Raw genomic sequence first — 23,262 nt, 5'->3', positions numbered from 1 at the left:
TCACAACTTACCTTTCCTGCTCCCACAGGTCCAACCACAGTCAACAGTTCACCCAGTCTGACAGTAAATGAAATGCCTTTTAGGGTTGGTGAGTCCAATTCCTGCAAATTAAAGTTTATAAAAACACACTCATTTCAACAAAGTAACACAAATTACTTCAGAAAGTAGTTGAAAATAATATAATAGTCATTGATATGCTAATATATCTTCCCTGGTGACTTCCCCTGTGGCTCAGCTGGTAAAGAATCTGCCTGCAATGTAGGAGACCTGGGTTGGGAAGATACCCTGGAGAAGGGAATAGCTACCCACTCCAGTATTCTGGCCTGGAGAATTTCATGGACTGTATAGTCCATGGGGGTTGCAAAGAGTCAGACATGACTGAGTAACTTTCACTTTCATGCTAATACAGCCCACATTTTTTATCCTTCCTATTTTAAGATACTGTGTCCTGGAGGCCTTTTCATCCAATCCTATCTCTTTGGGGGTTTGAAGCAGCTATAATTGCCTTTACGAAGATACCTTCTTTCACCAGATTTCCATATAGACACAGCTCTAGACACCCACAGAATTTAAGTAGTAGAGATGACAAGGTACCTGCCTGAAATGCAAACTGCATGATGCACACGAACTTATTAATATAATGTACTTAGAATATTCAGGGGGAGGTTTTTAATCATTTATAAGTTTTCATCATGACCTCTGGTTTTACCTGTCTATCTCATTAATCTTCACAAGGTGGCAGCAGAAGTACCTAGCATGCCTCGTCTTTTAATAAATAATTTGAAATCACTAATGTCTCCACTTTCATTTGATAAAGAATAAACCTCAGTAATGCTCAGCAAGCAAAAGGGCACTTTATATGAAGAAGTCACTCATGCTAAATTAACTCTTATAAGTCATGGTCAGAGCTCTAATTTAACGAGAGCTGTAATGTAATACTGACAACAAAATAATGAAGAATAAAGAAATTAATTATGACATCATGGATCAGAGTGATAAAGCCTCAATTTTATATGTGATACATGCATTACCTATCCTGGCTACACAGGAGCAATAAAGTGCTTCTACTACAAGGAAAACAAAAAACATGGATGTACACGAGAGAGTGCATAGTCCAATATGACAGAGAAGGAAAAGTACCATCATGCCAATCACGGGTCATATTCCTGAAAGACTTAGGGTGTCTGTACATCTTTACATATCTAAATGTTAAGAGAATTGTCAGTAACTGCTATGTTTAAGAAAGACACATACACACAGTGGTTACATATGATTAAGTAAAAGTCTGGATAATCTTCAAATTGAATTTTTTTTTTCTGGAAAGAACTGAACTGATTAAAAAAGTTCACATACTAAAAAAATTTGACAATGATTTTTCATCACCAAAAAAAAGCTTGCTCCAGATTTTAAGAATTACAAATCTATCATTTTAATACATGAGAAAGATTCTTTAAGCTTTTAAAATTTCTCCATTTCTTTCTTCCTGCCTGAAACTTAGGATTCCAATTCTACTACTTTTCGCTAAGTTATGACTACAAAATAGTGAACTACCTACAAACATCAGCTTCCCATCGCAGCACCTCAGTCGGGATCCGGCACTGCTCTGGGATGCCCAGAAGGGGGCAGCACTCAACAGCTCAGAGACACTGGGTCCCTTCCCCCATTGGTTATCCAGGCTCAGGGGACACTGACTCAACAAAACACTATCAGCTGAGCCCCAACTCTGTGCAGATACAGTTTGAAACCCCTGTTCCATGAAATCTGGAGGCCTCCACAGAACCTTTATTTTGCTTTTTTTCTTATTTTGGCTGCACTGTGTCTTTGTTGCGGTGTGTGGGGTTAGTTGCTCCAGAGCGTATGAGATCTTAGTTCCTCAACCAGGTGTGGAACCCAAGTCTACTGCATTGGAAAGTGGCTTCTTAACCACTGGACCACTAGAGAAGTCCCTGGGACCATTTATATTAAAGCTGAGACCTTCCCCACCTACCCACCTGGCTGTATAGTGAGAAGGTTACAGAGCTCATGTCTATTTCCTGCCTCCCAACCCAGCAGGGGCTTCATTCAGACTCAGCTTCTCTCCAAAACTCCCAATGTCTGTGCTTCTCCCCCTTTCAAGGGCTCTCTCACCCATGACCTATGACAGCCCCTAATTACTAATGATGCCAGCAAGGGGCACAGTCCTTCCATAGGCAAGGCCAGGACAACAGAACAGCATGTTCTGTACTAAGGGCAAGAAGTCTGAGAACATGATATTCAGCTCTTGAAAGAACAAAATAGTTCATTTTAAAATGCTGCATAGTTTGGTACAAAAGAAATTCAGTGGACACCTGTACACAATGCGGGGGCGGGGGTGGGTGGGTGTAGGGGACAAAAGGACAGACATAGTGTTGGGCGCCCCAGTTCCACTTGAACACCTGCATAGAGGACGCGATGTCCAGGCTCTCCCATCTGCTGCTCTGGGCCACAGGATGCCTGGCCATACACTGTGGGATGATCATGGCTCAGGGCACCACCATGGCCCTGAATGTAACTACACACCCAGCTTTACTGACTACCTCCATGAGAGCCCCAATGCCGCAGCTCCTCAGGGTCACCTCTCCAGCACCAGAAATATGGGAAAACGACAACAGCTGTGTCTCCTGTTTAGATGCTAAGGCTGCTAATACTACCTGCTTTTGTATTGAATGAAAGGTAAGAGCTACTGTTCAGATAATTCAACGTTAGTGACTGCCAGGTGGTGAACACAGCTGATACACCATAGCAACCACCATGAACACCACAGCGGTGCTTTCCCCTCCTCAGCTCCCACTGCAGCGACTCTCAGCTACAACTAACACCACTCTATCTATGACCTCACATCCTGTGATAAAGCCTGCCTTTGACGCAACCGGTTTCTTTCGAGGAAATGTCCTTATCCTGGATACGTGATTTTCTTTCTAATTAGCTCACTTAAGTTCAGGTGCTCAGTCATGTCCAAGTTTTTGCAACCCCACGAACTGCAGCACGCCAGGCCTCCCTGTCCATCACCAACTCCCGGAGTTTACCCAAACCCATGTCCATCGAGTTGGTGACGCCATCCAGCCATCTCATTCTCTGTCATCCCCTTCTCCTCCTGCCCTCAGTCTTTCCCAACATCAGGGACATTTCAAATGAGTCAGCTCTTTGCATGAGGTGGCCAAAATATTGGAGTTTCAGCTTCAACATTAGTCTTTCCAATGAGCACCCAGGACTGATCTCCTTTAGGATGGACTGGTTGGATCTTCTTGCAGTCCAGGGGACTCTCAAGAGTCTTCTCCAACACCACAGTTCAATACATCAATTCTTCAGTGCTCAGCTTTCTTTATATTCCAACTCTCACATCCATACATGACCACTGGAAAAAACATAGCCTTGACTAGACAGACCTTTGTTGGCAAAGTAATGTCTCTGCTTTTCAATATACTGTCTAGGTTGGTCATAACTTTCCTTCCAAGGAGTAAGCATCTTTTAATTTCATGGCTACAATCACCATCTGCAGTGATTCTGGAGCCCAAAAAAAGAAAGGCTGACACTGTTTCAACTGTTTCCCTACCCATTTCCCATGAAGTGATGGGACCGGATGCCATGATCTTTGTTTTCTGAATGTTGAACTATAAGCCAACTTTTTCACTCTCCTCTTTCACTTTCATCAAGAGGCTCTTTAGTTCTTCTTCACTTTCTGCTTATAAGGGTGGTGTCATCTGCATATCTGAGGTTATTGATATTTCTCCCGGCAATCTTGATCCCAGCCTGTGCTCCCTCCAGCCCAGTGTTTCTCATGATGTACTCTACATATAAGTTAAATAAGCAGGGTGACAATATACAGCCTTGACATACTCCTTTCCTATTTGGAAACAGTCTGTTGTTCCATGTCCAGTTCTAACTGTTGCTTCCTGACCTGCATACAGGTTTCTCAAGAGATAGATCAGGTGGTCCGGTATTTCCATTTCTTTCAGAATTTTCCACAGTTTACTATGATCCACACAGTCAAACAGAGAAGGCAATGGCACCCCACTCCAGTACCCTTGCCTGGAAAATCCCATGGACAGGGGAGCCTGGTATGCCGCAGTCCATGGGGTCACTAAGAGTCAGACACGACTGAGCGACTTCACTTTCACTTTTCACTTTCATGCACTGGAGAAGGAAATGACAACCCACTCCAGTGTTCTTGCCTAGAGAATTCCAGGGACGGGGGAGCCTGGTGGGCTGCCATCTAGGGGGTCGCACAGAGTTGGACACGACTGAAGTATAGTCAAAGGCTTTTTGAACCACCCTAAACTTTTCTTATGGTTCTCAAAAAGTATAAAGTTGATTTAATTCTACTTTCCTTTGTAATTCCAAAAAGTATCCTAACACTGTTTTACCTTAAAGAGAATTCCACCAAGATTTCCTAAAAGTAACTTCTCTGATGAACTATGAATGGAGGTTCATGACATTGCACAGGACACAGGGATCAAGACCATCTCCATGGAAAAGAAATGCAAAAAAGCAAAATGGCTGTCTGAGGTGGCTTTACAAATAGCTGTGAACAGAAGAGAAGTGAAAAACAAAGGAGCAAAGGAACATATTACCATCTGAATGCAGAGTTCCAAAGAATAGCAAGGAGAGAAGAGAAAGCCTTCCTCAGCGATCAGTGCAAAGAAATAGAGGAAAACAACAGAATGGGAAAGATTAGAGATCTCTTCAAGAAAACCGCAGATACCAAGGGAACATTTCATGCAAAGATGGGCTCGATAAAGGACAGAAATGGGATGGACCTAACAGGAACAGAAGATATTAAGAAGAGGTGGCAAGAATACACAGAACTGTACAAAAAAAATCTACGTAACCCAGATAATCACAATCATGTCACCTAGAGACAGACATCCTGGAATGTGAAGTCAAGTGGGCCTTAGAAAGCATCACTACAACAAAGCTAGTAGAAGTAATGGAATTCGAGTTGAGCTATTTGAAATCCTAAAAGATGATGCTGCAAAAGTGCTGCACTCAATATGCCAGCAAATTTGGAAAATTCAGCAGTGGCCACAGGACTGGAAAAAGGTCAGTTTTCATTCCAATCCCAAAGAAAGGCAATCCAAAAAAACGTTCAAACTACCACACAATTGCACTCATCTCACACACGAGTAATGCTCAAAATTCTCCAAGCCAGGCTTCAGCAGTACGTGAACTGTGAATTCCAGATGTTCAAGCTGGTTTTAGAAAAGGCAGAGGAGCCAGAGGTCAAATTGCCAACATCTGCTGGATCATTGAAAAAGCAAGAGTTCCAGAAAAACATCTATTTCTGCTTTATTGACTATGCCAAAGCCTTTGACTATGTGGATCACAATAAACTGTGAAAAATTCTTAGAGATGGGAATACCAGACCACCTGACCTGCCTCTTGAGAAACCTGTATGCAGGTCAGGAAGCAACAGTTAGAACTGGACATGGAAAAACAAACTGGTTCCAAATAAGAAAAGGAATACATCAAGGCTGTATATTGTCACCCTGCTTATTTAACTTATATGCAGAGTACATCGTGAGAAACGCTGGGCTGGAAGGAGCACAAGCTGGAATCAAAATTGCCAAGAGAAATATCAAAAACCTCAGATATGTAGATGACACCACCCTTATGGCAGAAAGTAAAGAGGAACTAAAAAGCCTCTTTATGAAAGGGAAAGAGGAGAGGGAAAAAGTTGGCTTACAGCTCAACATTCAGAAAATGAAGATCATGGCCTCTGGTCCCATCACTTCATGACAAATAGATGGGGAAACAGTGGAAACAGTGTCAGACTTTATTTTTTCGGGCTCCAAAATCACTGCACATGGTGATTGCAGCCATGAAATTAAAAGACACTTGCTCCTTGGAAGGAAAGTTATGACCAACCTAGATAGCATATTAAAAAGCAAAGACATTACTTTGCCAACAAAGGTCCATCTAGTCAAGGCTATGGTTTTTCCAGTGGTCATGTATGGATGTGAGAGTTGGAATATAAAGAAAGCTGAGCACCAAAAAATTGATGCTTTTGAAATGTGGTGTTGAAGAGGGCTCTTGAGAGTGCCTTGGACTGCAGGGAGATCCAACCAGTCCATTCTAAAGGAGATCAGTCCTGGTTGTTCTTTGGAAGGACTGATGCTGAAGCTGAAGCTCCAATACTTTGGCCACCTCATGCGAAGAGCTGACTCATTGGATAGGACCCTGATGCTGGGAGGGATTGGGGGCAGGAGGAGAAGGGGATGACAGAGGATGAGATGGCTGGATGGCATCACCAACTTGATGCACATGAATTTGAGTGAACTCCAGGAGTTGGCGATGGACAGGGAGGCCTGGCAACTGCAGTTCATGGGGTTGCGAAGAGTCGGACACGACTGAGTGACTCAACTGAACTGAACTGATGGCTGTTAGTTTTTAGTGAGTGCTGTAAGAGATAAGATTCAGTTGAAAATATTTAGAATTTTCATTCCCCCAAAGTGTTAAAAATTAGTTGCAATAGCATAATTATCATTTACCTTGATAGGAATACCTTTGTGTTGCTTAGCTAAGTCACTTCAGGCATGTCTGACTCTGTGACCCTGTGGGCTGTAGACTGCCAGGCTCTTCTGTCCATGGGATTCTCCAGGCATGAATCCTGGAATGGGCTGCCATTTCTTTCTCCAACGAAACGTTGCCACACATTAATGTTAACATGGAAGCTATTTTTTGTGAAAATATAACTGATGAAGGCTGCTGCTGCTAAGTCGCTTCATTCATGTCTGACTCTGTGCAACCCCATAGACAGCAGCCCACCAGGCTCCCCATCCCTGGGATTCTCCAGGCAAGAACACTGGACTGGGTTACCGTTTCCTTCTCCAGTGCATGAAAGTGAAAAGTCAAAGTGAAGTCGCTCAGTCGTGTCTGACTCTTAGCGACCCCTTGGACTGTAGCCCACCAGGCTGCTCCGTCCATGGGATTTTCCAGGCAAGAGTACTGGAGTGGGGTGCCATTGCCTTCCCTGAACTGATGAAGGCTACATCTCTGTAATTTTGAATACTGCTCTAACAGAATCATAATATGCAATTAGTTAGATTTTACAAGAAGAGCCTTACAGTGGAACTCACAACCTTTTCCCCCTCATCCTTTAACAGTTTAGTATCTTGAGTTATTAATAATTTTGTATTAAAATCATTGGCTGAGTTATTAACAATTTGGATTTTTTTACTCTAGAATGTATATAGAAACCTTTTCAGATTTTTCATCTGATTTATTCACATAGGCTGTAGTACAACTAAAATCCCTTATTCTACATTATAGCCATTTGTTGCGTAGGCAGATACTGTTGTATATATTTTTATTTCAGTTCATTAAAAACTGCAGAAACAATCTATATCATATACCGAATTGATTTAAAATGAATCTACGTGTTTACTGGGAACTAAAGAAATCTGCTAACGAGTTTCATACAAAGAATGTGGTAGCATTCACATACAGTGGACTTTATAATGGAATTTTAGTGGTGATTTCTATAAATGTTTCAAGAGCATTATGCCGAGAAACACCAAACAGGAGACAAATCTACTATATTAAGGCAGGAGAAACCATCAGGGAAGGTCAGGTACCCTGTGTGAGTTTCCATGTACAGAAGGTACAGGTATGTGGTTTCATGTATCTGGGAACAAACCATTGGTTGTCGGTGGGGATGGCAGGTGCTAAGAAAGAAGCAGGTGAATACAATGTAGGTGGCACCACAGAGTCACAGCCATGAAAGACAGGACGAATCTAGAGAGTTGACACGTGCTCTGTGGTCCCCACTCTGACAGCTGCTGGACTCCTGGGCTCTGCTCTGGAGGGTGGACCCTCTGGTGGAGGCACCTCCTCCCAGAGATCCTCCAGCCCTGGGAGTATGAACAGCTTCCTGCCTTTGATAACCCCTGGGTTGTCTCACACACCACCATTTTGCCCTCTCTGCTTTTTCCTCCCTTTTATCATCTTCGTAACTAACACCTTGAATGGAATTCCCTCTCCCATGGCGGGGTTCTGTTTTACTGACTAATTCACACTGATAGAGGAGGGTGTACACAGAGGACCAGGGAACCAGGGGGCAGGGAGAGCATTTCAGTTGGTAAAGGGGCCACAATGGGTGTGTGATGCTGACAACTTCTTGAGAGCAGACCCTGTTTTTATTTATTTATTTATTTTTTCCGTTTGCCTGAACATAACAAATAAACCAAGTGTTGGGAATCACCAGTTCTCCCTGTCAGCTTGTCATACAGTGCAGTCCTTTAACTGAGAATCTCCGGTGCTCATTATGCCCACCTGCTGTCTCCTCCTGCCCTGGCTGCCACCAAAGTATCCAGAAGCTCAGGATGCAGGAGCCCCCACCCTACCCCACAGTAAATATCCAAGTCATAGCCTCACTCTATGTATAATACAGTGGCCTGATAATCAAGGCAAAAATGTACGCTGATTCCCCAAAGCATCTTTAACAACCAGTTGTATGTTTGTTAGTTAACCCATTCCACACTGCCGCATTTTGTCTGCCCAATTCCATAAATTCTAATATTACAAATGTATGGACTTTAAGTTCAAAATGTGCTAATACTTTGAAAGCTCTCTTGAAAATGAAAGCGAGAGCAACATGTCAAACATTTTAGGTTGATTTTATACTTAATCTCTATTAGATCCAAACCTCAGTGCCAATTTTGAAAAATTTTGTAACATACTTTTAGTTAACGAGCAAGTCACATTTTACACCATATTGCTACTGCTAAGTCACTTCAGTCGTGTCCGACTCTGTGTGACCCCACAGACGGCAGCCCACCAGGCTCCCCCGTCCCTGGGATTCTCCAGGCAAGAACACTGGAGTGGGTTGCCATTTCCTTCTCCAATGCATGAAAGTGAAAGTGAAATCGCTCAGTCGTATCTGACTCTTAGCGACCCCATGGACTGCAGCCTACCAGGCTCCTCCATCCATGCGATTTTCCAGGCAAGAATACTAGATTGGGCTGCCATTTCCTTCTCCATTTTACACCATGGTACAATCTAAAAATTCTCTAATAAATCTATATCACACTTGTCTGTTAGCAGGCAGGATCTTGGAAAGAAAGATATGTTACCTCATCCCAAAAAGCAGTGAAATCTTGCATGTCCACCATCATTTCACCATCTGATGGCAGCTGAGTGTTGAGCTGTGGTATTTCATCAAGTGATAAAAAATTCTACAGAAAAGAAGAAAAAAACAAATTGTTAAACTGCAGGAAGAAAGCACAAACAAAAACAATCGCTTTCCTGGAATTTGCAAACTTTGAACAGTCTGAATACTGTTTTGCTAACTGTACTTAAAGTATTAGTTCACATCAGAACATATTAAATAATATATGGAATAATATATACTATTATTACATCTCATGGTATATATGAACATAATCATATAATATAGTGTATTTGTTGCTGTTCAGTCACTAAGTTTTGTCTGACTCTTTGAAATCCCATGGACTATATAGCACTCCAGGCTCCCCGTCCGTCACTATCTCTAAGAGTTTGCTCAAATTCATGTTGATTGAGTCAGGGACACTATCTAACCATCTCATCCTCTGTTGTCCCCTTCTCCTCCTGCCTTCAATCTTTCTCAGTATCAGGGTCTTTTCCAATGAGTCTGCTCTTGGCATCAGGTGGCCAAAGAAAGTATTGACCCTTCAGCACCAGTCCTTCCAGTGAATACTCATGGTTGATTTCCTTTAGGATTAGCTGTTTTGAATTCTTTGCAGCCCAAGGGACTCTCAAGAGTCTTCTCCAGCACTACAATTTCAAAGCATCATTTCTTCCATGCTCAGCCTGCTTTATGGTCCAACTCTCACACCCATACACAATGAGTGGAAAAACCATAGCTTTGACTATATAGACCTTTGTCGATAAAGCAATGTCTCTACTTTTTAATATGCTGTCTAGGTTTGTCATAGCCTTTCTCCCAAGGAGTAAGCATTTTTTAATTTCATGGTTGTAGTCACCATCTACAGTGATTTTGGAGCCCAAGAAAATTAGGTCTGCCACTGTTTCCACTGTTTCCCCATTTATTGCCATGAAGTGATGGGACGAAAGGCCATGATCTTAGTTTTTTGAATGTTGAGTCTTAAGCCAGCTTTTTCATTCTCCTTTGCCCAGCATTTCACATGATGTACTTTGCATGTAAGTTAAATAAGCAGGGTGACAATATACAGCCTTGATATAATCCTTTCTCAATTTGGAACTAGCCCATTGTTCCATGTCCAGTTCTAACAGTTGCTTCTTGACCTGCATACAGGTTTCTCAGGAGGCAGGTAAGGTGGTTTGATATTCCCATCTCTTTCATAATTTTCCACAGTTTGTTGTGATCCACACAGTCAAAAGCTTTAGTGTAGTCAATGAAGCAAAAGTAGATTTTTTTTCCTGGAATTCTCTTGCTTTTTCTATGATCCAATGGATGTTGGCAATTTGATCTCTGGTTCCTCTGCCTTTCCTAAATCCAGCTTGTATATCTGGAAGTTCTTAGGTCACATAGTGGTGGGAATTACAAATTTAAAAAGAAGAAGGCAGCTAGAGAGAACAGATTAAGCAGTAAATAAAAAGGGGACAGGGATGAAAAGACAGATACAAAAGGCAGGCTCAGACACCAACAAGCAAAACATCTGTGGATGAAAGAACTCATTTTGAACACAGAGAATTAAGTGAATCTGAGGCTACCCTTCCTCCACAGGGAACAGGGAGCTCTCAGCAAGTTCCTCCCCTCCTGGCCCAGGGACTGTGCACAGTCACTGCCTGGCCACTGGAGTCAGCACAGGAGATGCACTCTGTTTGCTTCTTCTGCTTTTAGACATTTTAGTCACTCTGCAGGCATCAATACACTAGAGCCCTATGCTACTGCTACTTATATATACTACTGCCCCTACATGAGAACCAGTCTTATGATATCTACCTTTGTAGAGTGCATTACACTCTACAACGTGTTGTTGTAGGTAGGGAGTACCTACAACATTCTGGGAAGACTGCCATCTTTGGCACTGAGAGAGTTAAATATCACCTAACTGGAACATAGCGATACCAAACAAAATGAGGCATTTTACAAAAAATCCACCAACAACTCAAAAAAAAATTATTTGTCACCAAACCTTTATCCTTCGGAGGCTGATGACAGCCTCTGACACCTTCTCGATGGCCATGGGGAAGTAGAGGGTGCTCAAGAACCGCAGAGCCTCGAACAGCATCACTACCACAAACACTTGGCTGGCTATGATCCAGTTGTCAAGGAGCTCATTGGTGATGAAGGTGACAAAAATCATGATTTTGCTCACAGTGAAAAATGATGCCAAATTCAGGCCCCTAAGGTAGGAACTTTTCAGAATCTTGGAAATTTCCTTACTGTAAAAAGAAAGTAGGACAAAGGTTTTATAAGAAGTATCAGCATACAAGACACAAATTCAGTGCCCTGTGTAAGTGGCCCCTTTCTAGGGAATGGACACAGATTAAGATAAACTATTCCTCACATCATGGAGACATTAGCATAGTGCACATTCAGGTGTCTGCCTGACACCAGGACCACACACTGCATCACCACTTCACTCTTTCAAGTAAAAGGAGGCTTAATGTCACACTTGCAAATATTTTGGGTCAATCATACTGGGTTTGAACATTCATTCAACAAACATTCATAATCACAAGCCTGTACCAGGCTCCTCACAGAAAGACACGTTCTGTCCCCTCCAGGAGCTCATGAACTTATGGGCGAAGAGAATTAGCAACCACAAAATTGGGAGACAATAGACAGAGATAGTCATCACAGCCCCCAAGGGAGCCCAGAGCTGGGATATGTAACTCGGAGCAGTGGAGTCAGGGCAAGTCACACACACGTGGACCCTGAAGATGAGCTGGAGTCAGGCTTGGAGGCCAGAGTAGAAGGAAGATGGGCTCTGCAAAGGTGCAAAATGAGAGGTGACAAGGTGAGGTCAAAGAAATGCTCACCAGATATTTAAATGAAAGATGGAAAAACAGTCTAAAAACATGAAGCAGAGCAAAAGGGACAGTATTTTCATAGCTCCATTTGAATTGAATAATAGTGGTTCATGAGCTTTCATGGTGGTAAAGAATCCACCTCCAATGCAGGAGACACGGGTTCAATCCCTGGGTCTGTAAGATCCTCTGGAGGAAGAAATGGCAACCCACTCCAGTATTCCTGCCTGGGAAGTCCCATGGCCAGAGAAGCCTGGCGAGCTACAGTCCATGGGGTCACAAGGAGTCAGATCCAACTGAGCGACTAAGCACAGCAACAATGAAAAATAGTGATTCATACAGTTCGGCTCAATAGAAGTATACCAAGTCTCTATAATCTTCCTGGTTATCAGCCATCACCATAAATTACAATTTTAGTTTGAATGTCATTGTCTCGAATACTATGTTAAAAGCATTGCTTATTGGGATTTGAGGTATTAAGAACTACTTAGAATTTCATTTCTATATAAGTAAGAAGCATATATATATTTTTTTCCTTTGAGAATATGGCAAATGAAAGAGCAGGGTAAATGATATCTCCACTATTCTTAACCCTCCTGCAACATGTAGGTGATGCAGTGAATAGTTAGTATTCAAGTTCACCTTAATGTGAAGATGAACTTAATAATTCTTTGGTAAGACATATAAAGTATCCAATAGAATAGGAAATAAAGCATGAAAATATGGAGTGATATCTATATATATAAACTTACCTTCTCAGTCTGGTAATAAGGTCTATAAATGACTTTTCCCAAGCATTCATTTTTATTGTTCTGATGCCAGTTATGATTTCATTCATGGTCCTGATCCTCTTGTCTGTGAGAGCAGAGGTCTCACTCCTGAGGGGACAGACATGAGATGAGCCTTAGTGACCACAGCCCAGCTTTCCTCAGCAGCAGCAGCAGGAGTGGGCATGGGGGCAGGGCTAGTAATAAAATTATTCTCTACAGCCCTTTTGCACTTAGAACACAGGCAGGTCCTACTCAAAGTACAAATGGAGAAAAAGGCTTCAACTAGGAAGTCAACCATTCAGTCCATTTCAAGAAGTAACTTGGAGAATGTGCAGCAAGGGCTAAAAGAGACCTGAAATGTGTCAGATACAAACCATTTGCTCAAAGAGGTCACGGTCAGGTAGGGAGACAGAAAGACACCCAAGAAGACAGAGTCTGTGCTGTAATAAAATAGGACAGAATTTCTGGTGAGCAGAAAAGATGGAGCTGTTAATTCCACCAGGAAAGGAGAACAAGAAGAGCTTCAGAGACCTGGTAGCACTGGAACAGGGCCTCGAAGGATAGAGAGCATCTATCTCTCCAGCAAAGACAGGAAAGGAAATTCCAAATAAAGAAAGACACGAAGCACAGAACTGCACACACACAACAAACACAACTCAGTGACCTTCAAATAGCACAACATCTCCATCACCTGACAACCACCCACCTCCAACCCTCTGGGACCTGCTTCAGTCTAACTAAAAGGCTCTTCACCACCAGCCACTTTTCTGTCACATGTGCTGCTATGACTGTGGGGCTTCATAAAGACACAATGAAGATCAGCCTGGCCCTGGGGGTGCTTATAACTTAATGGAAACATGAATAAATACCTGAAAGACTCCAACACAAGAATAACAAAAATATATGCAGTGAGAAATGGGGCTACAAGATTATTACTATTTACCAATATTTAAATAACTTGGACATGGGTCAATTCTGCTGAAGGACACTCTACTTATTCAGACATGGTGCCAAGAGGACCCAGTGAATGCCTTTCCTGTTCCTGTTTCAGGATCAGCCTTCAGTTTAAGGCTGGAGCCTCCACTGGCTAAGCCGGTAGGGTCTACAACTTACACAAAGAAGAGACTAGAGAAAGCATTTGTCTTGTTTTTGAATAAAAGCATCAGGCAGACTGTGGATGTTACCAATTACATATTATCAATTTTTAAAAGCAGTGTTTCACTTACCGGAGTGATGAAAACAACTTCCCGAAGCAGCTTTGCAAAAGCAGAAGAATAATGAGAACCGCCATCCCAGCAAGACATGATATTCCTATTTCCATCCAGAGCAGGGCGGTCACTGTGACAACCTGCAGTGGCCCCACCCACAGATAGTGCAAGAACATCGTTACCTTAAAAGAGAAAGACAAAGCCTTCTTCAGTTCAGTTTAGTTCAGTCGCTCAGTCCTGTCCGACTCTGTGACCCCATGAACCGCACCACACCAGGCCTCCCTGTAAATTACTAACTCCTGGAGTTTACCCAAATTCATGTCCATTGAGTCGGTGATGCCATCCAACCATCTCATCCTCTGTCATCCCCTTCTCCTCCTGCCTTCAATCATTCCCAGCATCAGGGTCTTTTCAAATGAGTAAGCTCTTCACATCAGGTGGCCAAAGTATTGGAGTTTCAGCTTCAACATCAGTCCTTCCAATGAACACCCAGGACTGATCTCCTTTAGGATGGACTGGTTGGACCTCCTTGCAGTCCAAGGGACTCTCAAGAGTCTTCTCCAACACCACAGTTCAAAAGCATTAATTATTCGGCACTCAGCTTTCTTTATATTCCAACTCTCACATCCATACATGACTACTGGAAAAACCATAGCCTTGACTAGACAGACCTTTGTTGATAAAGTAATGTCTCTGCTTTTTAATCTGCTCTCTAGGTTGGTCATAACTTTCCTTCCAAGGAGTAAGCATCTTTTAATTTTATGGCTCCAGTCACCATCTGCAGTGATTTTGGACCCCACAAAAATAAAATCAGCCACTGTATTTGCCATGAAGTGATGAGACTGGATACCATGATCTTAGTTTTCTGAATGTTGAGTTTTAAGCCAACTTTTTCACTCTCCTCTTTCACTTTCATCAAGAGGCTCTTTAGTTCTTCTTCACTTTCTGCCATAAGGGTGGTGTCATTTGCATATCTGAGGTTATTGATATTTCTCCCAGAAATCTTGATTCCAGCTTGTGCTTCTTCCAGCCCAGCGTTTCTCATGATGTACTCTGCATATAAGTTAAATAAGCAGGCTGACAATATACAGCCTTGATGTATTCCTTTTCCTATTTGGAACCAGTCTGTTGTTCCATGTCCAGTTCTAACTGTTGCTTCCTGACCTGCATACTGGTTTCTCAAGAGGCATGTCAGGTGGTCTGGTATTCACATCTCTTTCAGAATTTTCCACAATTTATTGTGATCCACACAGTCAAAGGCTTTGGCATAGTCAAGAAAGCAGAAATAGGTGTTTTTCTGGAACTCTCTTGCTTTTTCCATGATCCAGCAGATGTTGGCAATTTGAGCTTTTTTCCTCTGCCTTTTCTAAAACCAGCTTGAACATCTGGAATTTCACAGTTCATGTATTGCTGAAGCCTGGCTTAGAGAATTTTGAGCATTACTTTACTAGCGTGTGAGATGAGTGCAATTGTGCAGTAGTTTGACCATTCTTTAGCATAGCCTCTCTTTGGGATGGTATAAAAGCCACTAAGGACAGAATATAGAGACAATATGCTCTGAAGGAACAGACAGAAACCTAAATAGAAATGATCTCACTGGGTTTTTAACATGCTAAAGCAGAAATCCAAGTGTCAACCCCAGATGACACTGTTTCAGGCAGCACAGGGCTGACTTCAGGGATGTCCCGGGAGAATCAGATCAGCAGCAATGAAGAAAGATGTGGATTTTGACTACAAAACAGTTGAGCTTAGGGCTTCTCCAAAGGCTCTCCATCCCAGAGTTTAGCCCCCATCTCCCCTGGGCTCCCCAGCATCCCAGGAAAGCCTGTATTACTGCTCTCTCCAGTAATTACTTGTGTATTTACCTCCCTGATAGACTGTGGCTTCTATAGAGCAGAAACTAAGCTTTATTCATCCCTGAAAGTGAGTAGGGGCCTTGCTTCATGTTTGATGAATGAATACTGGAAAGAGAAGTGTCTACTACTACAACACAGATCTGACCAACAGCTACGATGTTCTGGGTCATGTGATCCATGCTTAAGGTCAGGGGAAAAAAGAGTGTGTGGGGACAGCAGAGAGGAGGTTGTGTCTGGGGACCACCCACTTGAAGGCTCCCTATGCAGCAGGCACTGAACAAGATGCAGGGGAAAAAACAATCCCTGACTACCAGGCCTTCTTCATCACCTAGAGGAGGAGGAAGACAGTTCAGTAACACCTACACCACGTGCCAAGAAGGGCTGCTCCAGGAGGACCCCTTAGGACACTAACCAAGCTGGGCAAGAACACTGCTGCTATTTATTATCAGAAAAACAAAACTCTCACTTATGAAACAATACATATAATTACATCGAATTTGCACACTGAGAAGTGAAATTTGGATAAATAGAACCTTTGTCTTACATCCTCAACAGAACCCTGGCTGACACCAAACCCTGGCACCTGGCATCCCAATAAGCTGAACCCAGTGAGAAGAACAGGAAATGAAAGAGGATCCCTCAGGGGCAGCTTACCTGGTCAAACCTGCTCACATCGTTGGACAGCAGGTTGACTATCTGGCCTGTGGTGGTCTTCCCCATGGCTGAGCTACTCAGGCGAAGGGCCTGAAATGAGAGAGGGAGACAGAGATCCAGATTCCTAAGGTGATACCAAGTCATCTTAGAACATAACACAATGGAGCATGTGTTCCAGGGGTCTTGAGTGGTGTCATCAGGAGCAGGATGACCCCTGACAGCAGGGCTCTAGGGACCCTTGTTCAGCTTCTAACTCCTCAGTGTGGTGGCAGCCCCAACCACAAGAACAGCAAAGGGAGGAGCAGGAGGTAAAAGCAAAATCCACCCCCTGTTTCAGTGAACTTGCAGCTGTCTGAAGGTTAAAGGGTGTAGGTTTAGACTTAGGAGCCAAGTAAGTAATTTTTAGCCAATTGGATGAGACTGGGAGAGGTTGCCTTAGGAAAGAAATTTGGAGACTTGGATTCAATCATTCATCCTGTGGGTGACAATATTTAAACACTTTGGGCTTAGTTTCCTCATTCTGAAATGAGCAAGTATAATGTTCAAAACACTGTTCCTGTGAGGAAACTGTGGTCTTGATGCCATTCTGCTGATTTTACAAAATACACAACCTGTGTTGCTCAATCCCTTTTTAGTAAGAAAAATGCCCTAGAGATCTGAGGAAGCTTAAAAGACACCAGGAGCTGCTTCAACAGACCACCAACTAGAGCCACTGATCCAAACAAAATGTCATACTTCATAAGAAACTTTTTCTTTACTCCTCAAGTAAAGAAGAAAACAATGATCAAGTGAGAAGGTAAAATGATATAACTACAATGGAAGAGAATACGGAAGTTCCTCAAAAATTGAACATGACATTAGCATAAATACAGCAATTACACTACTAAGGATACACTCAAGAAAACTAAAAACACAACCTTGAATAGACAATTTGTACACTCATATTCGCAGCAGCAATGTTCACAATAGCTAAAAGGTGGAAACAACTGTCCATTGACAGATGAGCAAACACACAGAATGTTGCATAGGCCTATAAGGGAAGACTATTGAGCCTTAAAAAGGAATTAAATTCTGACACCTGCCACAACATGGATGAACCTTGAAGACATCAGGCTACAGAACATAAGCCTCACACAAAATGACAAACGCTGTATGATTCCACTTATATGAAGTACTGAAGTACTCAAATTCACAGAGATAAGAAGTAGAATGGTGCTGGGTGCGGGGAGAGGGGTTGGGGAGTTAGTGTTTAATGGATGCAGAGGTTCAGTTTGGGAAAAAGAAAAAGTTCCAGAGATGAATAATGGTGATGGCTGCACAACAATGTGGGTGTACCTAATGTCACTAAATGCTGTACTTAAAAGGAGTGAAAATGGTCAACTTTACACTGGGTGTATTTTACCACCACCACCACAACAAAAACAATGATCAAAAGCCAAAGGTAATTTTACCAAAGCTGTGGAAATGTATCAATCAATAAATGGCAAGTCATTTTTTTTTTATGCTTGAAAATTGTAGGGACAAAAATGACAATCTTCAAGGATTGATTCATGAGAGAAAGATTAAAATTACATAGTATTTATAGCTTTGCCAAAAAATGACTTGCAAGTAATGGTAAATATTTACAGTGACTGAGATTAATTATTTAATGGGAGAAAATTAGATAAAAATAAGCTAATTTGTTCTCCAATTATTTTTAGTGAGCTAAAACATAATGTATCTACTCCAACTCCCAACTGTAGAGAACACCATTGCTTTATTTTTTATTTTTATTTTTTTTAGTTTTTCATGTTTTATTTCTTTTTTTTTTTTAATTACCCTGTGTACGAGATAGCAAAAGAGACACTGATGTATAGAACAGTCTTATGGACTCTTTGGGAGAGGGAGAGGGTGGGAAGATTTGGGAGAATGGCATTGAAACATGTATAATATCATGTATGAAACGAGTTGCCAGTCCAGGTTCGATGCACGATACTGGATGCTTGAGGCTAGTGCACTGGGACGACCCAGAGGGATGGTATGGGGAGGGAGGAGGGAGGAGGGTTCAGGATGGGGAACACATGTATACCTGTGGTGGATTCATTTTGATATTTGGCAAAACTAATACAATTATGTAAAGTTTAAAAATAAAATAAAATTGGCAAGTCATTTTTATATATGATACCTCCTTCAGAATCATTCAAAATTCAGCTGCAAAGAGCACAAAATGCTGAATGGGCCATTTTAGGAGTGGAATATGTGCAGCCTTAGAGACCTCCTGGAGACCTGCCCCAGCCTGGAATCCATGGTCAGAACAAACTATGGCTACGGGCTTAGCAGCCATTCCATTTCTAATGCCCAATCTGATTCCTCCCCAGGACCAGGGATCAGGAGGTGGGGCCTGAGCATGAACCACAGTTCAGAGGGGCCTTTCAGAGCTGCTCGGCAGCACCAGCTGTGCCCTAAAGAATCAGCCCACCTGTAACCTGAAAAGAAGTGTCTTATTTCTGTACCCCAGCAGGACTCTAGATACAAGGCTATGCATGAGGAAATTTGTCTTTTGCAGGTTTCTGGAATTTCAAGTTATGTCTATGTTATAATCCCCGTAATTCCTGACTTCATATAGAGCCAACATTTAGGTAAAATCAAGGCAGTAAATGAACTTCTTGGGAGATAGTTACATTCACATAAGCCAATGTGCCAGGTCAGATCACATTTCCCAAAGGCAAGATTCCAAAGTATGGTGGGAAGAGGAAGAAACACAGGTAGACAATGGCTCACCTGTGTGGCAAAGAGTCAGCTTTCAGTAAACCATCACCTCACACCTAACTTAAGGTTTCACAACACAGTATGGGTAAAATTTCACAACTATTATGAGAGTTAAGTATGATATGGAAAGACAAACGTTTAGCCAATTTGTGAGGAAATCTGAGTATCCATCTCCTAAATGGTTAAAGATGCAACAGAATAACAAAGATGATGATAAATGACAGTGAAGACCTCTGACTGCAGTATGCAGTCACAGTTGCAATTTCCACATCACCCAAAAGGAAAGCAGCTCAGATGCTATTGTCAGACAAGACAGTGAGATGCCGGTCCCCAGTTTCACACAATCCTGAAAAGTACAAGACTCTGCTCAAGGAAAGATGAGGAAAAGACATCTCACTTTCTGCTGAAAAAGGTATTCTGAAGAAGCAGAAGCTCTAGATAAGCAGCAACCAGGTAAAAGAAGCAATATTTTCAATTTAAGCTGCTTGGTTTTATCTTTCAATGAGGACTTTATCTATTAATAAAAATTGCGTATGTTTAAGGTTACATGATACTTTGGTATAAATACACACTGGGAAATGATTACTGTAGTAAAACCACTTAAAGCATTCACTACCTAATATAGTTATCCTATTTAACATGTGTGGTGAGAACATTTAAGATCTACTTTCTTTGAAAATTTCAAGGATACAATACAGTCAAATAAAGATTTTTTTAAAACTGTCTAAGGCAAAGACATATCCAGGATCAAGTTTATACAGAGCCCTTCAGCTCTTGACACTGATATATCTGTGGCAATACCTTTGTAGAGATACCAGAGAGCCTTACTCTTTTTACACTAGTTTAGACAAGGGTAAACTATGGAATAATTTCATGGCATTCCTCAATACAAAATCACTAAACACATTAAATCAGTTCTTATTAAAACTGCTACAATGCATACTAGGAATAAAAGGAAATATTGTATTAAAATAATTTAAATGAAGAACAACAAATTCTCTCTAGAATTCATAAAACAATGTAAAATTTAAAGTTTCATCTCAAATATCCTATTTTCTTTCATACCATTAACAAAAATTATCTATAAAATATAAGGAGTGAGTCTATATGTAGCATGAATTCTCTTTATATTTTTCCCTAGCAAACATAATTATATTGAATATAATTAGATGGGTCTTTTAAAGTTAAAATCAGTCCCTTTATCAAATACATTCTCTGCTCTTAGATGTAGTTTTATAGATCCAATCTCTGAAGCTCACTTTTAAATACAAATTTGATGTACCTGAAGGTATTAATGAATGACAACAAAAAATTTCCATAAACAGCACTATGGGATTTGGGCATGAAGACATTGAAAATAAACTTGATACTTTTAATACTTATTCTTGAATATTAATTTAATATTTTACAGTACAAATTTAGTGGTTATTATGTGACAGCCTATGGCCAAAAGTTGCCAAGGACAGCCCACACTTGATCTCAAAAGAAAACTTTTCATTATGTATTGGTAAAGTTTGCTTCAACAACAACAAACTTGGCTTGATGCAAAAGCAAACTTCTCTAGGAAGGTGTAAACAATCCCAGTTACAAAATTTGTAATTTACAGAGAACTTTCCCTAAATGTCCCTGATGCCTCAGGGGAGGTACACACCGTGGTACCGAGCGACACTCACCTTGCGGTAGATCATATGGCACACGGCTACTCTCAGCCTCATCCCCACACGCTGCATGTGGTAGAAGTACAAGTGGTGCAGAACGGCCCACACGAGCACGCAGGCGCTCAGCGCTGCTGCATAGCCATAGGCTTTGTGCAAAGCGGCAGAATCATTGGGATCATAGTTTTCAACATAACTAATCATTTTCCCCAAAAATATGGGTTGAACTACTCTGGTGCCTTCCTAAAAGAAAAGAAAAAAGTCTTAATTAGAAATGTCAGTTTTTCTTTATACAAGATTTACTTTTATCATTAGCATGTTTAAAATACATTTTGACAAAATGCTACATTTGTGACTAATTTAAAACTATGCAGATTTATTATCTCATATAAGACAAGCAGGCAACAGTTTAACCTTAAGGCAAAATTTTCCATTCAAACATAGTAAAGCCTTAGTACATTGTGCTTAGCACACCGTGGATGCTCAACAAATATCACAAACAGGCTCAATACCAACTGAGCCTTAAGATGAATAAAGAAAAAGGTGGCAGAAGAAGAGGAAGAAATCTGCTTCCACAGGAACAAGCCTGCTGGCAGCCTGCCCCTGTCCCCCATACTCTCAATGTCCCAGCCCAATAGAAAGTGAATGTGGTTTACATATGGGAGACACGCTTTCATCACCTTCTTCATCAATCCTTACGAACCGAGACACTGGCACAAACACATCCACCCTTTTCTACCCCAAACTCCACATGTAGATCCAGAGAATGGAAACTGGCTTAGGCAGGAGTACCACAAAGAAACCAGGTTTGGCAGCTCTGCAGGCTCTCAGCTCCTGAGAGCACTGCCTCACTACGCCTCTACCCTCTAGAAGTTGGAATGTTCCTTGGAGTAAAAAACTAAACATGGTGGAGGCCAAGCTAAAAATTCATGTCTCTGTAGTTCTTGATCCACCATCCACTGAAGTTGGTGGTTTGGAAGAAATGTTACCAATCCTCTCTTCCCCAAGGCCTAAACCAATTGACTCAGGGTGCACTGAGGCTTCCACGCTGAGTAAGACTTAGGGACAGCAAGTTTCTTTCCCAAAGAAAAAGGCAAAGGAACGGCAACACCTACCCACCATGCCAAACAGCCACTCCACCTCACAACCTACTTCCTCTCTCTAGTCACCCCTTGAAGGTCCCCTTCTTCCTAGGCCCCCTTCTTCACCATCAAGGAAAATCATTCATCAAATCCAAGTTACCAAAACTAAACATCTTGGGCCACAATATCATTTCCTCCACAGACTTCTCAAAAGACAAAATGTTAAAAGTTTGGAAGTCTTTCAGGAACAGGGCTTTTCCTTTTTTGGCAATCTCACATTACTAACACAGACAGAGTATGCTTTGCTTACCTGACAGGTATGCTTTGATAGTTCTCTTCTGTCTGTCTGAAGCTGAGGAACACACACACAAGAGGAGGGAAGGCAAATCCATAACACCAAATACCATAAAAACAAAAACAAGCATTTTCTGCTCAGCCAACCAGTGCTTGATCAGGATATTTATCAAAAGATGTCCCCATCCCTCATATGGGGGTCTCATTAAACCTTAACATTCCTGTCTTGTTCTATACAAATGGACATATGCACACACACACATTAACAGGCTGCACCAACTGCCTCTCCCTCCACGAAGTCATGGAGATTCTCATCTACTATAGAGGATAAAGGGAACACTATTTAGTTGAAGAAGTGTAAGTAAGATGACCAGAACTGAGTAAAATGTAACTGATACATTTCCACCATGTCCTGTCATCCATCCCAAGAGGCACAGAGAGCTCTTGGAAGAGTCCTTCACACAGTGGATTGTCAAACACACTGTTTACAGTTTCCTGAGATGGAAATGTGGAAGCCACACAGAGAAGCAAGAACATCAAACTGTACACACAGGCAATCCCAGCCACCAAGGGCAGTCCAGTGCTGGAGCCACAAACCACCAGAAGCCCAGCAGTAATATCTGCCATCTAAAACTTTCCTGAAACTTATGATTCTATTTGGGAAACACTGTTACCTGTTACTCAGCTCTGCATTTGAGCCTAACATCCTTGTAATTACAAGAGATATAAGAGTAGTAGCACTCACCAAAGATAATATGGATAAATTCAAAATCCAGCAAAAAGGAGTGTAAATAAAGGCAGGTCATTACTGCCTAAGCACATCTGGAGTTTTTCACTGAGAAACAATATTTAATAACCTAGTTGAGGGACTTCCTTGGTGGTCCTTTAGCTAAGACTCCACACTCCCAATGTAGGGAAACTTGGTTTGATCCCTGGTCAGGGAAGTAGATCCCACATGCAGAAACTAAGACTCGGCACAGCCAAATAAATCAATATTAACAAAACAAAACCAAAAAACAGTTGGAGAAATAGCCTCATTA

General features: G+C 41.7%; 1 protein-coding gene across 2 annotated transcripts in view; it reads right to left on the bottom strand.

The window, feature by feature from the left end:
- Nucleotides 1-23,262, bottom strand: part of LOC147361911 (ATP-binding cassette sub-family C member 4-like) — a 195,923-nt gene that overhangs the window by 151,892 nt on the left and 20,769 nt on the right. For both annotated transcript variants that reach the window (XM_086330227.1, XM_086330226.1), the window contains exons 4-10: nt 20,865-21,089; nt 16,444-16,533; nt 13,952-14,115; nt 12,708-12,833; nt 11,118-11,367; nt 9,090-9,191; nt 12-101 (exon numbers count right to left, since the gene is read on the bottom strand). In XM_086330227.1, the coding sequence (XP_086186353.1) occupies nt 12-101; nt 9,090-9,191; nt 11,118-11,367; nt 12,708-12,833; nt 13,952-14,115; nt 16,444-16,533; nt 20,865-21,089 (1,047 nt within the window). The remainder of the gene's footprint in view (nt 1-11; nt 102-9,089; nt 9,192-11,117; nt 11,368-12,707; nt 12,834-13,951; nt 14,116-16,443; nt 16,534-20,864; nt 21,090-23,262) is intronic.

Source organism: Bos grunniens, chromosome 12 (assembly GCF_055505025.1).
Source record: "Bos grunniens cultivar Pamir isolate PY7600 chromosome 12, Bosgru_T2T1.0, whole genome shotgun sequence".
NCBI classification, from domain to species: Eukaryota; Metazoa; Chordata; class Mammalia; order Artiodactyla; family Bovidae; genus Bos; species Bos grunniens.
The sequence above is the reverse complement of the archived record's forward strand: the minus strand, read 5'-3'. Positions and strand labels throughout refer to the sequence as shown.